At 39.5% G+C, this 14,546-nt stretch overlaps 1 protein-coding gene across 1 annotated transcript in view; it reads right to left on the bottom strand.

The window, feature by feature from the left end:
* CD109 (CD109 molecule) overlaps positions 1-14,546 on the bottom strand; it is a 141,469-nt gene that overhangs the window by 46,538 nt on the left and 80,385 nt on the right. Inside the window, exons 16-17 of the mRNA XM_032153087.2 lie at positions 1,871-1,945; positions 1,082-1,142 (exon numbers count right to left, since the gene is read on the bottom strand). Coding sequence (XP_032008978.1) covers positions 1,082-1,142; positions 1,871-1,945 — 136 coding nt within the window. The remainder of the gene's footprint in view (positions 1-1,081; positions 1,143-1,870; positions 1,946-14,546) is intronic.

Below are 14,546 nucleotides of genomic sequence, written 5' to 3' on the forward strand. Positions count from 1 at the left end.
ACTGAGGCTGAAAAACAGAAAAACATGCTTGGAAGATTGTCTAGGATAGAGGGTTATATGAGGAAAACTAAATGTACCACGTCTTCAATATCGAGAGATCATAATGACTTCATAACATCTTCAAGACTATAAAATTATCTTTCAAGTTTCAGGACAGAGGATCAGGTGTCCTGTTGGGGCAAGAACCAGCCCAAAGAGACCCTGGGGCTTAGCATGGAATAACAGAATACCTGACAGAAACAGGGAATTCAGGGATAGAAACTGTGACAGTTCTAGAAGCCTTTCAAGACGATGTTAGTATAACTTTACCTGAAAGAAAAGAGAATCCCTTCTAAGGTTAACCATTCTAATTTATACATTTCCTTCAGTCAAAACATTTTATGACTTCTTTCTAAAAGCACACTTATTATTACTTGGCAGCCAACTCTATTTAGCAATTCAAGAAACTAGGATGTACAGATATAATCCTGCCCAGGAAGAACTCAGATTGATGAGGGGTGTGTGTGTGTGTGTGTGTGTGTGTGTGTGTGTGTCTATGTCTCTGTGTGTGTGTGTGTGTGTCTGTGTGTGTGTGTGTGTGTCTATGTCTCTGTGTGTGTGTGTGTCTGTGTCTGTGTGTGTGTGTGTGTGTGTGTGTGTGTGTGTGTGTACCAGAACACTTTATGGCATGATGGCATCTGGGCTATTTTCTAGGTGAACATCAAAAAGCTGGAGAACAAAAATATTTCAAAAATATGTTGCTCCTTTTAAATAATTCCAAAAGAATAGCACAGTTTGTGATACAAATCAGAAGAAAAGCAGCTTCCAGTATGTCCAAAAATATAACTACCTCAAAGAACTACCTAGAGAAAAAGGAAAGCATTCACTTCAAAGATCTAGACAGGAGCTCAGATGAACGTTCCATGTCATGGCCCAGATGTACTTCTAAGTACATTAAACTCCAAACATTTGGGGAGAAGAGAACAGAAAAATGAAAATCACAATCTCAAAAATGTTCATCTAAAAAATATCCATACCTATATAAGTAATGTTGAATATCACGTGAAAGACAAATACAAGCATATCGCCACGTATTACTTACAAACACCATCAATATAATCCTTCGTGAGGTTTGCATCTGTCAACACCCAGAGTCCACATTCCTAAAAAGAATAATTTTAATTTTCTTTTAAAACACAAGTTTAAATGCTCACTAAATTATCAAGGCAGTCTCCCAAACTCCTGACTCACTTGTGCTCATTTTTGAGAGCTTAGGTACACACGTGCACATACATTTGACCTTTCTGTTTCTCACTCAAACACACACACACACGCACACACACATCAACCTTTCTCAGTCACATACACACACACACGCACATCGATCTTTCTCACTCATACGCACACACACATCGATCTTTCTCACACACGCACACACACACGTCGATCTTTCTCACTCAGACACATACACGCACACACACAGTGATCTTTCTCACTCACACACACACGCACATACACATTGATCTTTCTCAAACACACATACACATCGATCTTACACACACACACACATACACACACACACTCATGCATAAGAGCCATTTCAAAGTCAAGGAAATATATATATAATATATTTATATGGAAATACATATACATAAAGGAAAAATTATTTGTTTAATGTCAACTCCATTAACTTTTCCAATGGTGAATTGTTCCATTTGCTTTTAAAACTGGAAAGATGAGTATCTTTTCATTTCAAATTATACTTACATAAGACTGCGCTTCAGTGACACACTTAATAAAAGGTTAACATCTCAAAATGATCACTAATTCTGAAAGGGTTTGCAATAGTAAAAAATATTAATATCTTTTCAATATAGCAAGCAAAACATACCTGAAAGACTGCAAAAGAATTCATGAACATGCCTAAATAATATCCTGTGTTATAAAGTTCCAACTCATGGACCACCTAAGAAGATAAAATATACGGAATGAATGGATTCATAACAACTTTCCACAACACTTCTTCCAAGTAACTTAGATAAGACTTACCCTTCATGTTTATCAACTTTGAAAATGACACAAATTGAAGAGAAATGAATATGTAAATGCTTTGTTCATCAGTCAGTCAGCCAAAATTACATTTCTTACACTTACTTTTACTCTATTCAGCAATCCAGGGTTCCTAAGTCTGGACTTGAGTTCTGCCAGGGAGAACTTACATGTTACTGTTTGACAAGACCAACAGGCAGAGGTCAGCATTAAAAATGACCCACACTTTTGGCAGAGATAAACAGGTTAACTTTGTTGGAGATTAATAAAAACTCTGCAAAATGTCAGTGACCTAAATTTACAAAAAAAAAACTGAAGAGGCAATTTACAAAAGTAGAAATATAAGTTATTAATAAGCAGAAAAATATTCAGCCTCACTGATAATCAAAGCAATGCAAATGACAACATCCATGAGATACAGTTTTTTCAAAAATGAGATATTTGCATGTACCCCATTAGCAATGCTTTCTTTTTTTAAGAATAGTACTCATTGCTAGCAAGAGTGGGTAAAACAGGCTAAAAGAGTGAGTAAAACTGTCAGTTCCTCAAAAAATTAACATAGAATTAGAATATGACCCAGTAATTCCACTCCTAGGTATATACCCAAAAGGACTGAAAACAGTAACTCCAAGAGATACTTGTATGCCCCTGTTCATTGCAGCAATAGTCACAATAGCCAAAAAGGTGGAAACAACCTGTGTCCATCAGCAGAAAAATGGATAAACAAAATGTGGTATATATACACAACACAATATTATTCAGCCGTAAAAAGAAATGAAGCTCTGAGGCTAGGTGCGGTGGCTCACACCTGTAATCCCAGCACTTTGGGAGGCCGAGGCAGGCGGATCATGAGGTCAGGAGTTTGAGACCAGCCTGGCCAACACAGTGAAACCCCGTCTCTACTAAAAATACAAAAAATTAGCTGGGCATAGTGGTGGGTGCCTGTAGTCACAACTACTCGGGAGGCTGAGGCAGGAGAATGGTTTGAACCTAGGAGGCAGAGGTTGCAGTGAGCCAAGATCACGCTATTGCACTCCAGCCTGGGTAACACAGTGAGACTCCATCTCAAAAAAAAAAAAAAAGAAAGAAAAAAAGAAATGAAGCCCTGATACATGCTACAACATGGAAGAATCTTGAAAACACTGTGCTAAGTGAAATAAGCCAGACACAAAAGGGCAAATATTATATAAATGTGAAATATCTAGAATAGGTAAATTCATGGACAGAAGTAGACTAGAGGTTCCCAAGGGCTGTGGGGAAGGGGAAATGAGTAGTTATTGCTTAATGATTACAGAGTCTCTGTCTGGAGCCATGAAAATGTTTTAGAAATATTGGTGATGGTCATATAACATTGTGAAGTAATTAATGTCACTGAATTAAACACTTAAAATGATAAAAATAGCAGATTTTATTTTATATATATTTAACTTCAATAAAAATCAAGTATTATACCTTTTTAGGTAATAATTTTGATACTTCTCCCTAATTTACATTAACCAGACAAATTAAGACAAAGTCAGAATTAAAAATCACAAAAAAAATCTAAGTTGAAAAAAACACATTCCAGCATAAAATTAAACACCTGCAACCACTATTTCTGCAATGCTAACAAAAACCACAGCTGCATCCACAGTAAACAACTAGAATAGGCACCAATAAGAAAACAATAAAATAAGAAAAAAAATTCATAATGTGTCAACAAGCCGGCAAGTAGACAAGGGAGCCAGAGCCAGGCATATTGGAGAGAAAAGGCTATGGTTCCATGACTCTAACTCTGTCACAAAACACAAATACATGAAGATTTGCTTCCGCTCTTGCTCAGACACCAATTCAAAGAACAATTCAAGAAGCAGCATCTAAACAGTGGTTATCAGCACAAGACAAGAATGCCCTCTCTCACCGCTCCTATTCAATATAGTACTAGAAGTTCTGGCCAGGGCAATCAGGCAAAAGAAAGAAAGAAGGAAAGGGCATCCAAATAGGAAAAGAGGAAGTCAAACTATCCCTGTTTGCAGATGACATAATCCTGTATCTAGAAAACCCCATAGTCTCAGCCCAACAGTTTCTTAAACCGATAAACAACTTCAGGAAAGCCTCGATGTGTGAAAATCACTAGCATTTCTATACACCAACAACACACAGCAGAGAGCCAAATCAGAAATAAACTCCCATTCACAACTGCCACAAAAAGATAAAATACTTAAGAATACAGCTAACTAGGGAGGTAAAAGATCTCTACAAGGAGAACTACAAACCACTGCTCAAAGAAATCATAGATGAACAAACCAATGGGAAAACACCCCATGCTCATGGATAGGAAGAATCAATATTGTTAAAACGGCCATACTGCCCAAAGCAATTTATGTATTCAATGCTACTCCTATTAAACTACTACATTCTTCACAGAACTAGAGAAAACTATTTTAAAATTCACATGGAACCAAAAAAGAGCTCATATAGCCAAGACAATCCTAAGCAAAAAGAACAAAGCTGGAAGAATCATGCTACCAGAGTTCAAACTGTACTACAAGGCTATAGTAACCAAAAAAGCATGGTACTCACACAAAAACAGACACATAGACCAATGGAACAGAATGGAGAACCCAGAAACAAGACTGCACATCTACAACTATCTGATCTTCAACAAATCTGACAAAAACAAGCAATGAGGAAAGGATTTCCTATTCAATAAATGGTGCTGGGAGAGCTGGCTAGCCATACACAGAAGATTGAAACTGGACCCCTTCCTTACACCATATACAAAAATTAATGCAAGATGGATTAAAAACTTAAATGTAAAACCCTAAACTATAAAAATCCTGGAAGACAACCTAGGAAATACCATTCAGGACATAGGCAGAGCCAAAGATTTCAAAAGCAATTGCAACAAAAGCAAAAATTGACAAATGGGATCAAATTAAATGAAAGAGATCTGCACAGCAAAAGAAACTATCAACACAGTAAACAACCTACAAAATGGGAGAAAATTTTTGCAAACTATGCATCTGACAAAGATCTAATATCCAGCATCTACAAGGAACTTAAACAAATTTACAAGAAAAAAAAATTTTTTTAAGCCAGCAAAGGGGCCAGGAACAGTGGCTCATGCCTGTAATCCCAGCACTTTGGGAGGCCAATGCAGGCAGATCACCTGAGGTCAAGAGTTCGAGACCAGCCTGACCAACACGAAGAAACCCCATCTCTACTAAAAAATACAAAATTAGCCAAGCATGGTGGCACATGCCTGTAATTCCAGCTACTTGGGAGGCTGAGGCAGGAAAATCACTTGAACCAGGGAGGCGGAGGTTGCAGTGAGCCAAGATCATACCATTGCACTCCAGCATGGGCAACAAGAGGGAAACTCCATCTCAAAAAAAAAAAAAAAATGGGCAAAGGATATGAACAGACACTTTTCAAAAGAAGTCATACATGCGTACATGTGGCCTACAATCATATGAGAAAAAGCTCAACATCACTGATCATTAGAGAAATGCAAATCAGAACCATAAGGAGGCCACCAGGTACAGTGCTCACATCTGTAACCCCAGCACTTTGGGAGGCCAAAGCAGGAGGATCACTTGAGATCAGGAGTTTGAAACCAGCCTGTCCAACATGTTGAAACCCTGTCTCTATTAAAATACAAAAATTAGCTGGGTGTGGTGGCTCACGCCTGTAATCCCAGCTACTTGGGAGGCTGAGGCAGGAGAATCGCTTGAACCCAGGAGGTGAAGGTTGCAGTGAGCCAAGATCACGTCACTGCACTCCAGCCTGGGTGACAGATCAAGACTCTGTCAAAAAAAAAAAAAAAAAAGGCCGCTTGCGTGGTGGCTCATGCCTGCAATCCCAGCACTTTGGGAGGCCAAGGCAGATGGATCACAAGGTCAGGAGTTTGAGACCAGCCAGGCCAATATGGTGAAACCCCATCTCTACTAAAAAAATTCAAAAATTAGCCAGGCGTGGAGGCGCAAACCTATAGTCCCAGCTACTCGGGAGGCTGAGGCAGGAGAATCACTTGAACCTGGGAGGCAGAGGTTGCAGTGAGCTGAGATCACACCACTGCACTCCAGCCTGAGCAATAGAGTGAGACTTTGTCTCAAAAAAATAAAATAAAGAAGATGGCCGAATAGGAACAGCCCTGGTCTACAGCTCCCAGCGTGAGCGACACAGAAGACGGGTGATTTCTGCATTGCCAACTGAGGTACCAGGTTCATCTCACCGGGGAGTGCCAGAGAGTAGGTGCAGGACAGTGGGTGCAGCGCACCATGCACGAGCCGAAGCAGGGTGAGGCATCGCCTCACCCGGGAAGCGCAAGGGGTCAGGGAATTCCCTTTCCTAGTCAAAGAAAGGGGTGACAGATGGAACCTGGAAAATTGGGTCACTCCCACGCTAACACTGCGCTTTTCCAACGGGCTTAAAAAACGGCACACCAGGAGTTTATATCCCGCACCTGGCTTGGAGGGTCCTACGCCCACGGAGTCTCGCTCACTGCTAGCACAGCAGTCCGAGATCAAACTGCAAGGCAGCAGCGAGGCTAGGGGAGGGGTGCCTGCCATTGCCGAGTTAGTTGTTTGATTAGGTAAACAAAGCGGCCTAGAAGCTCGAACTGGGTGGAGCCCACCACAGCTCAAGGAGGCCTGCCTGCCTCTGTAGGCTCCACCTCTGGGGGCAGGGCACAGACAAACAAAAAGACAGCAGTTACCTCTGCAGACTTAAATGTCCCTCTCTGACAGCTTTGAAGAGAGTAGTGGTTCTCCCAGCACGCAGCTTGAGATCTGAGAACGGGCAGACTGCCTCCTCAAGTGGGTCCCTGACCCCCGAGTAGCCTAACTGGGAGGCACCCCCCAGTAGGGGCAGACTGACACCTCACACGGCCGGGTACTCCTCTGAGAAAAAACTTCCAGAGGAACAATCAGGCAGCAGCATTTGCGGTTCACCAATATCCACTGTTCTGCACTGTTCCACTGCTGCTGATACCCAGACAAACAGGGTCTGGAGTGGACCTCTAGCAAACTCCAACAGACCTGCAGCTGAGGGTCTTGTCTGTTACAAAGAAAACTAACAAACAGAAAGGACATCCACACCAAAAACCCATCTGTACGTCACTATCATCAAAGACCAAAGGTAGATAAAACCACAAAGATGGGGAAAAAACAGACCAGAAAAACTGGAAACTCTAAAAATCAGAGCGCCTCTCCTTCTCCAAAGGAACGCAGCTCCTCACCAGCAACAGAACAAAGCTGGATGGAGAATGACTTTGACGAGTTGAGAGAAGAAGGCTTCAGATGATCAAACCACTCCGAGCTACAGGAGGAAATTCGAACCAATGGCAAAGAAGTTAAAAGCTTTGAAAAAAAATTAGACGAATAGATAACTAGACTAACCAATGCAGAAAAGTCCTTAAAGGACTTGATGGAGCTGAAAACCAAGGCATGAGAGCTACATGACGAATGCAGAAGCCTCAGGAGCTGATGCGATCAACTGGAAGAAAGGGTATCAGTGATGGAGGATGAAATGAGTGAAATGAAGTGAGAAGAGAAGTTTAGAGAAAAAAGAATAAAAAGAAACGAACAAAGCCTCCAAGAAATATGGGACTATGTGAAAAGACCAAATCTACGTCTAATTGGTGTACCCGAAAGTGACGGGGAGAATGGAACCAAGTTGGAAAACACTCTGCAGGATATTATCCAGGAGAACATCCCAAATCTAGCAAGGCAGGCCAACATTCAAATTCAGGAAATACACAGAATGACACAAAGATACTCTTCTAGAAGAGCAACTCCAAGACACATAATTGTCAGATTCACCAAAGTTGAAATAAAGGAAAAAATCTTAAGGGCAGCCAGAGAGAAAGGTCAGGTTACCCACAAAGGGAAGCCCATCAGATTAACAGCTGATCTCTCGGCAGAAACTCTACAAGCCAGAAGAGAGTGGGGGCCAATATTCAACATTCTTAAAGAAAAGAAAAGAATTTTTAACCCAGAATTTCATATCCAGCCAAACTAAGCTTCATAAGTGAAGGAGAAATAAAATACTTTACAGACAGGCAAATGCTGAGAGATTTTTGTCACCACCAGGCCTGCGCTAAAAGAGCTCCTGAAGGAAGCACTAAACATAGAAAGGAACAACTGGTACCAGCCGCTGCAAAAACATGCCAAATTGTAAAGAACATCGAGGCTAGGAAGAAACTGCATCAACTAATGAGCAAAATAACCAGCTAACATCATAATGACAGGATCAAATTCACACATAACTATATTAACTTTAAATATAAATGGGCTAAATGCTCCAATTAAAAGACACAGACTGGCAAATTGGATAAAGAGTCAAGACCCATCAGTGTGCTGTATTCAGGAAACCCATCTCACATGCAGACATACACATAGGCTCAAAATAAAGGGATGGAGGAAGATCTACCAAGCAAATGGAAAACAATAAAAGGCAGGGGTTGCAATCCTAGTCTCTGATAAAACAGATTTTAAACCAACAAAGATCAAAAGAGACAAAGAAGACCATTACATAATGGTAAAGGGATCAATTCAACAAGAAGAGCTAACTATCCTAAATATATATGCACCCAATACAGGAGCACCCAGATTCATAAAGCAAGTCCTTAGTGACCTACAAAGAGACTTAGACTCCCACACAATAATAATGGGAGACTTTAACACCCCACTGTCAACATTAGACAGATCAACGAGACAGAAAGTTAACAAGGATATGCAGGAATTGAACTCAGCTCTGCACCAAGCAGACCTAATAGACATCTACAGAACTCTCCACCCCAAATCAACAGAATATACATTCTTTTCAGCACCACACCACACTTACTCCAAAATTGACCACATAGCTGGAAGTAAAGCACTACTCAGCAAATGTAAAAGAACAGAAATTATAAGAAACTGTCTCTCAGACCACAGTGCAATTAAACTAGAACTCAGGATTAAGAAACTCACTCAAAACCACTCAACTGCATGGAAACTGAACAACCTGCTCCTGAATGACTACTGGGTAAATAATGAAATGAAGGAAGAAATAAAGATGTTCTTTGAAACCAACGAGAACAAAGACACAACATACCAGAATCTCTGGGACACATTCAAAGCAGTGTGTAGAGGGAAATTTATAGCACTAAATGCCCACAAGAGAAAGCAGGAAAGATCCAAAATTGACACCCTAACATCACAATTCCTTCTGAAACTATTCCAATCAATAGAAAAAGAGGAAATCCTCCCTAACTCATTTTATGAGGCCAGCATCATCCTGATACCAAAGCATGGCAGAGACACAACCAAAAAAGAGAATTTTAGACCAATATCCTTGATAAACATTGATGCAAAAATCCTCAGTAAAATACTGGCAAACCAAATCCAGCAGCACATCAAAAAGCTTATCCACCATGATCAAGTGGGCTTCATCCCTGGGATGCAAGGCTGGTTCAACATACGAAAATCAATAAATGTAATCCAACATATAAACAGAACCAAAGACAAAAACCACATGATTATCTCAATAGATGCAGAAAAGGCCTTTGACAAAATTCAACAACCGTTCATGCTAAAAACTCTCAATAAATTAGGTATTGATGGGATGTATCTCAAAATAATAAGAGCTATCTATGACAAACCCACAGCCAATATCATACTGAATGGGCAAAAACTGGAAGCATTCCCTTTGAAAACTGGCACAAGACAGGGATGCCCTCTCTCACCACTCCTATTCAACATAGTGTTGGAAGTTCTGGCCTGGGCAATCAGGCAGGAGAAGGAAATAAAGGGTATTCAATTAGGAAAAGAGGGAGTCAAATTGTCCCTGTTTGCAGATGACATGATTGTATATCTAGAAAACCCCATTGTCTCAGCCCAAAATCTCCTCAAGCTGACAAGCAACTTCAGCAAAGTCTCAGGATACAAAATCAATGTACAAAAATCATAAGCATTCTTATACACCAATCACAGACAAACAGAGAGCCAAATCATGAGTGAACTCCCATTCAGAATTGCTTCAAAGAGAATAAAATACCTAGGAATCAAACTTACAAGGGATGTGAAGGACCTCTTCAAGGAGAACTATAAACCACTGCTCAATGAAATAAAAGAGGACACAAACAAATGGAAGAACATTCCATGCTCATGGATAGGAAGAATCAATATCGTGAAAATGGCCATACTGCCCAAGGTAATTTATAGATTCAATGCCATCCCCATCAAGCTACCAATGACTTTCTTCACAGAATTGGAAAAAACTACTTTAAAGTTCGTATGGGACCATAAAAGAGCCCACATTGCCAAGTCAATCCTAAGCAAAAAGAACAAAGCTGGAGGCATCACACTACCTGACTTCAAACTATACTGCAAGGCTACAGTAACTAAAACAGCATGGTACTGGTACCAAAACAGAGATATAGGCCAATGGAACAGAACAGAGACCTCAGAAATAATGCCTCATATCTACAACCATCTGATCTTTGACAAACCTGACAAAAACAAGCAATGGGGAAAGGATTCCCTATTTAATAAATGGTTCTGGGAAAACTGGCTAGCCATATGTAGAAAGCTGAAACTGGATCCCTTCCTTACACCTTATACAAAAATTAATTCAAGATGGATTAAACACTTAAACGTTAGACCTAAAACCATAAAAACCCTAGAAAACCTAGGCAATACCATTCAGGACATAGGCATGGGCAAGGACTTCATGTCTAAAACACCAAAAGCAATGGCAACAAAAGCCAAAATTGACAAATGGGATCTAATTAAACTAAAGAGCTTCTGCACAGCAAAAGAAAACTACCAACAGGCAACTTTCAGAATGGGAGAAAATTTTTGCAACCTACTCATCTAACAAAGGGCTAATATCCAGAATCTACAAAGAACTCAAACAAATTTACAAGAAAAAAACAAACAACCCCATCAAAAAGTGGGTGAAGGATATGAACACACACTTCTCAAAAGAAGACATTTATGCAGCCAAAAAATCCATGAAAAAATGCTCATCATCACTGGCCATCACAGAAATGCAAATCAAAACCACAATGAGATACCATCTCACACCAGTTAGAATGGACATCATTAAAAAGTCAGGAAACAACAGGTGCTGGAGAAGATGTGGAGAAACAGGAACACTTTTACACTGTTGGTGGGACTGTAAACTAATTCAACCATTGTGGAAGTCAGTGTGGTGATTCCTCAGGGATCTAGAACTAGAAATACCATTTGACCCAGCCATCCCATTACTCGGTATATACCCAAAGGATTATAAATCATGCTGCTATAAAGACACATGCACACATATATTTATAGTAGCACGATTCACAATAGCAAAGACTTGGAACCAACCCAAATGTCCAACAACGATAGACTGGATTAAGAAAATGTGGTACATATACACCATGGAATACTATGCAGCCATAAAAAGTGATGAGTTCATGTCCTTTGTAGGGACATGGATGAAACTGGAAACCATCATTCTCAGCAAACTATTGCAAGGACAAAAAAACAAACACTGCATGTTCTCACTCATAGGTGGGACTTAAACAATGAGAACACATGGACACAGGAAGGGGAACATCACACACCAGGGCCTGTTGTGGGGTGGGGGAGGGGGGAGGGACAGCATTAGGAGATATACCTAACGCTAAATGATGAGTTAATGGGTGCAGCACACCAACATGGCACATGTATACATATGTAACAAACCTGCACGTTGTGCACATGTACCCTAAAACTTAAAGTATAATAATAATAAAATAAAATAAAATAATAATAAATAAAATAAAATAAAAACACACAAAGATACCATCTCACGCCAGTCAGAATGGATAGCTATCATTTAAAAGTCAAAAAAATAACAGATGCTGGAGAGGTTGTAGGGAAAAGGAACACTTATACATTGTTGGTAGGAGTGTTAATTAATTCAGCCATTGTACAAGACAATGTGACAATTCCTCAAAGACTTAAGACAGAAACACCATTTCAATACTAGCAATCCCATTATTGGGTATATATCCAAAGGAATATAAATCATTCTATTATAAAGATGTATGCATGCATATGTTCATTGCAGCACTATTCACAATAGCAAATAATGGAATCGAACTACACGTCCATCAATGATAGACTGGATAAAGAAAATGTGGTACATGTACACCATGGAATACTAGGCCGCCATAAAGAACAAGATCATCTCCTTTGCAGGTACATGGATGGAGCTGGAGGTCATTATCCTTAGCAAACTAATGCAGGAACAGAAACCAAATACCACATGTTCTCACTTATAAGTAGGAGTTAAATGATGAGAACACAGGGACACATAGAGAGGAACAACACACAGTAGGGCTTGTCAGAGGGTGGAGGGTGGGAGGAGAGAGAGGATCAGGAAAAGTAACTAATGGGTACTAGACTTAATACCTGAGTGATGAAATAATCTGTACGACAAACCCCTATGACACAAGTTTGCCTATGTAACAAACCTGCACGTGTACCCCTGAACTTAAAAGTTTAAATAAATAAATAAATAAACAAATGATGGTTATAGGGGCAAGGGCTGAAGGAAGAAGAAAATGGGAATATGGACGTCAAAGGATACAAAATAGCAGATATGTGGGATGAAAAAATGCAGTTATATAATCTACAACATGAGAGATATAGTTAATAGAATTGTATGATATTCGGAGTTTTCATTAAATTGATTTTAACTGCTTTTGTCACAAAAATGTAGCTACGTGAAATGATAAATATGTAAATTTGCTTCACTACAGTAACCATTATACTGCCTATATGTATTCCATAACACCATGTTGCAGACCTCAAGTATACACAATAAAATTTATTTTTAAAAAAAGAAACAGCAGCATCTATCTCATAAAGAAATCTTCCTGTTCTCACTGGCTCAATAAACAAAGCATTGTCAAAGCTGCAGCATAGGCTAACAAAAAGAAGGCTAATGTCTAAAAATTATTCCTGGAAGATTCACATACTTAAATTATTCCAAGGCATTCAAGAGGCTACTGGCAACACATATAAATTTAACAAGAAAAAAAAGAAGCCAAAACAGTCTACTATGACAGGCTCCTGACTCCCTCCTCCAGAACCAATTGGAGAAACAATAAAAGCAAGCAGGAAACTTCAACATGCACAATGAGAAAACCCCAGGAAGAGTGGTGGACATGTTGAATTGGTCTTGGGAGAAAGTGCACCGCTTCAGTCTAAGGCAGAAGGCAGCTAGATGCAGCAGCAGACATAGCAGTCAGAAAACAGGCTGGAGGAGAGGTTTTTAAATTTTGCCCTTATTTCCCTCCAGGGGGTAGCCTCAGGATACACAGTCCTGGCAACTTCACTGCCAAAATCAACAGCAGTAGCAGCTCAGACTGCCTGTGCAAGTATCCAAAAGATAATACCAGGTCATCACCTCTGCCTTTCTAGTGTGGGAAAGTGAGGAAAACACGCGGACAGACCCATGTCCCTCAAGCATTCACTCTTCCTCTCCTCCTCCTCCAAACCCTCAGGGCTGGTGAATCATAACCTCAGGAGACCTTCTCTTACTGGTGCTCTTTTCCCCAAGGGTTTAAGAGTGAAACTCTGAATAGAGGCAGGCAGCAGAAAGGATCAAGAGTAATTCTCTAGTCCATGAGGCTAGTCCTCTCCCCTCAGGAGGGAGTCATAGGACTTACACAGATTGGAACCTGACGCTCAGCCTTCCCCAATAGATATTATCAGAGGATCTGCCAAATCAACTAGACTTCCAAAGAGTATAAATACTGTAAAAGTAAGACATCCAACTAGACAACATATAGCATGCGACACAAAATTACTGAAAAGGTCAATTCAATAATTTAAAATTCACATAGCAAATATACACAAGGAGATAATGGGAAATATCAGAATATAAAACAAAAACAAGAAACAAACAGATATTAAAAACATAATAGCTGACATAAAAGATACAATATAAGAGATTAAAGTAGGATAAATACAGCTAATGAATGATCACCAAGCTGAGTCGACGGAGGAACTCTACCAGAGAAACACAGAAAAGACAAAGAGATAGAAAACATAAAACAAAACACTAAGAGATGTGAAGGATGGAAGTAAAAGTGCCAATTTTTGAATAACAAAAGTCCCAGAAGGAGAGAAAAAATAAAATGGAGAGGAAGAAATAATCAACACAGATTTCCACAATTAAAAAATGAAAGAACAGCATAGATTGAAAGGGCAATCTATGATAACACAGAACTAAAATCTGTACACGAGCAAAATGATCTGGCCAGGGTAGGAGGAGAAGGAGGAGACAGAGGTAAAGATCAAAAGGATATAGGAGCATACTAGAAGATTCAAATATTGATAACCTTTAGAAACCAACAAGGATAAATTAATATAGGTACAGTTTGTAACTAACAGAGTAACAAAAATAGAATGCATAATTTCTAAATCACCAAAACAAATTTAATCTAGCCCACAGAAAAAGAATCTAAATTTTAAAATATAAAAAAGCAGAAAAAAGTCCCCATTAGAAAAAGAATT

The sequence above is a fragment of the Hylobates moloch genome, unplaced genomic scaffold (genome assembly GCF_009828535.3).
Source record: "Hylobates moloch isolate HMO894 unplaced genomic scaffold, HMol_V3 SCAFFOLD_2, whole genome shotgun sequence".
Taxonomy (NCBI): domain Eukaryota; kingdom Metazoa; phylum Chordata; class Mammalia; order Primates; family Hylobatidae; genus Hylobates; species Hylobates moloch.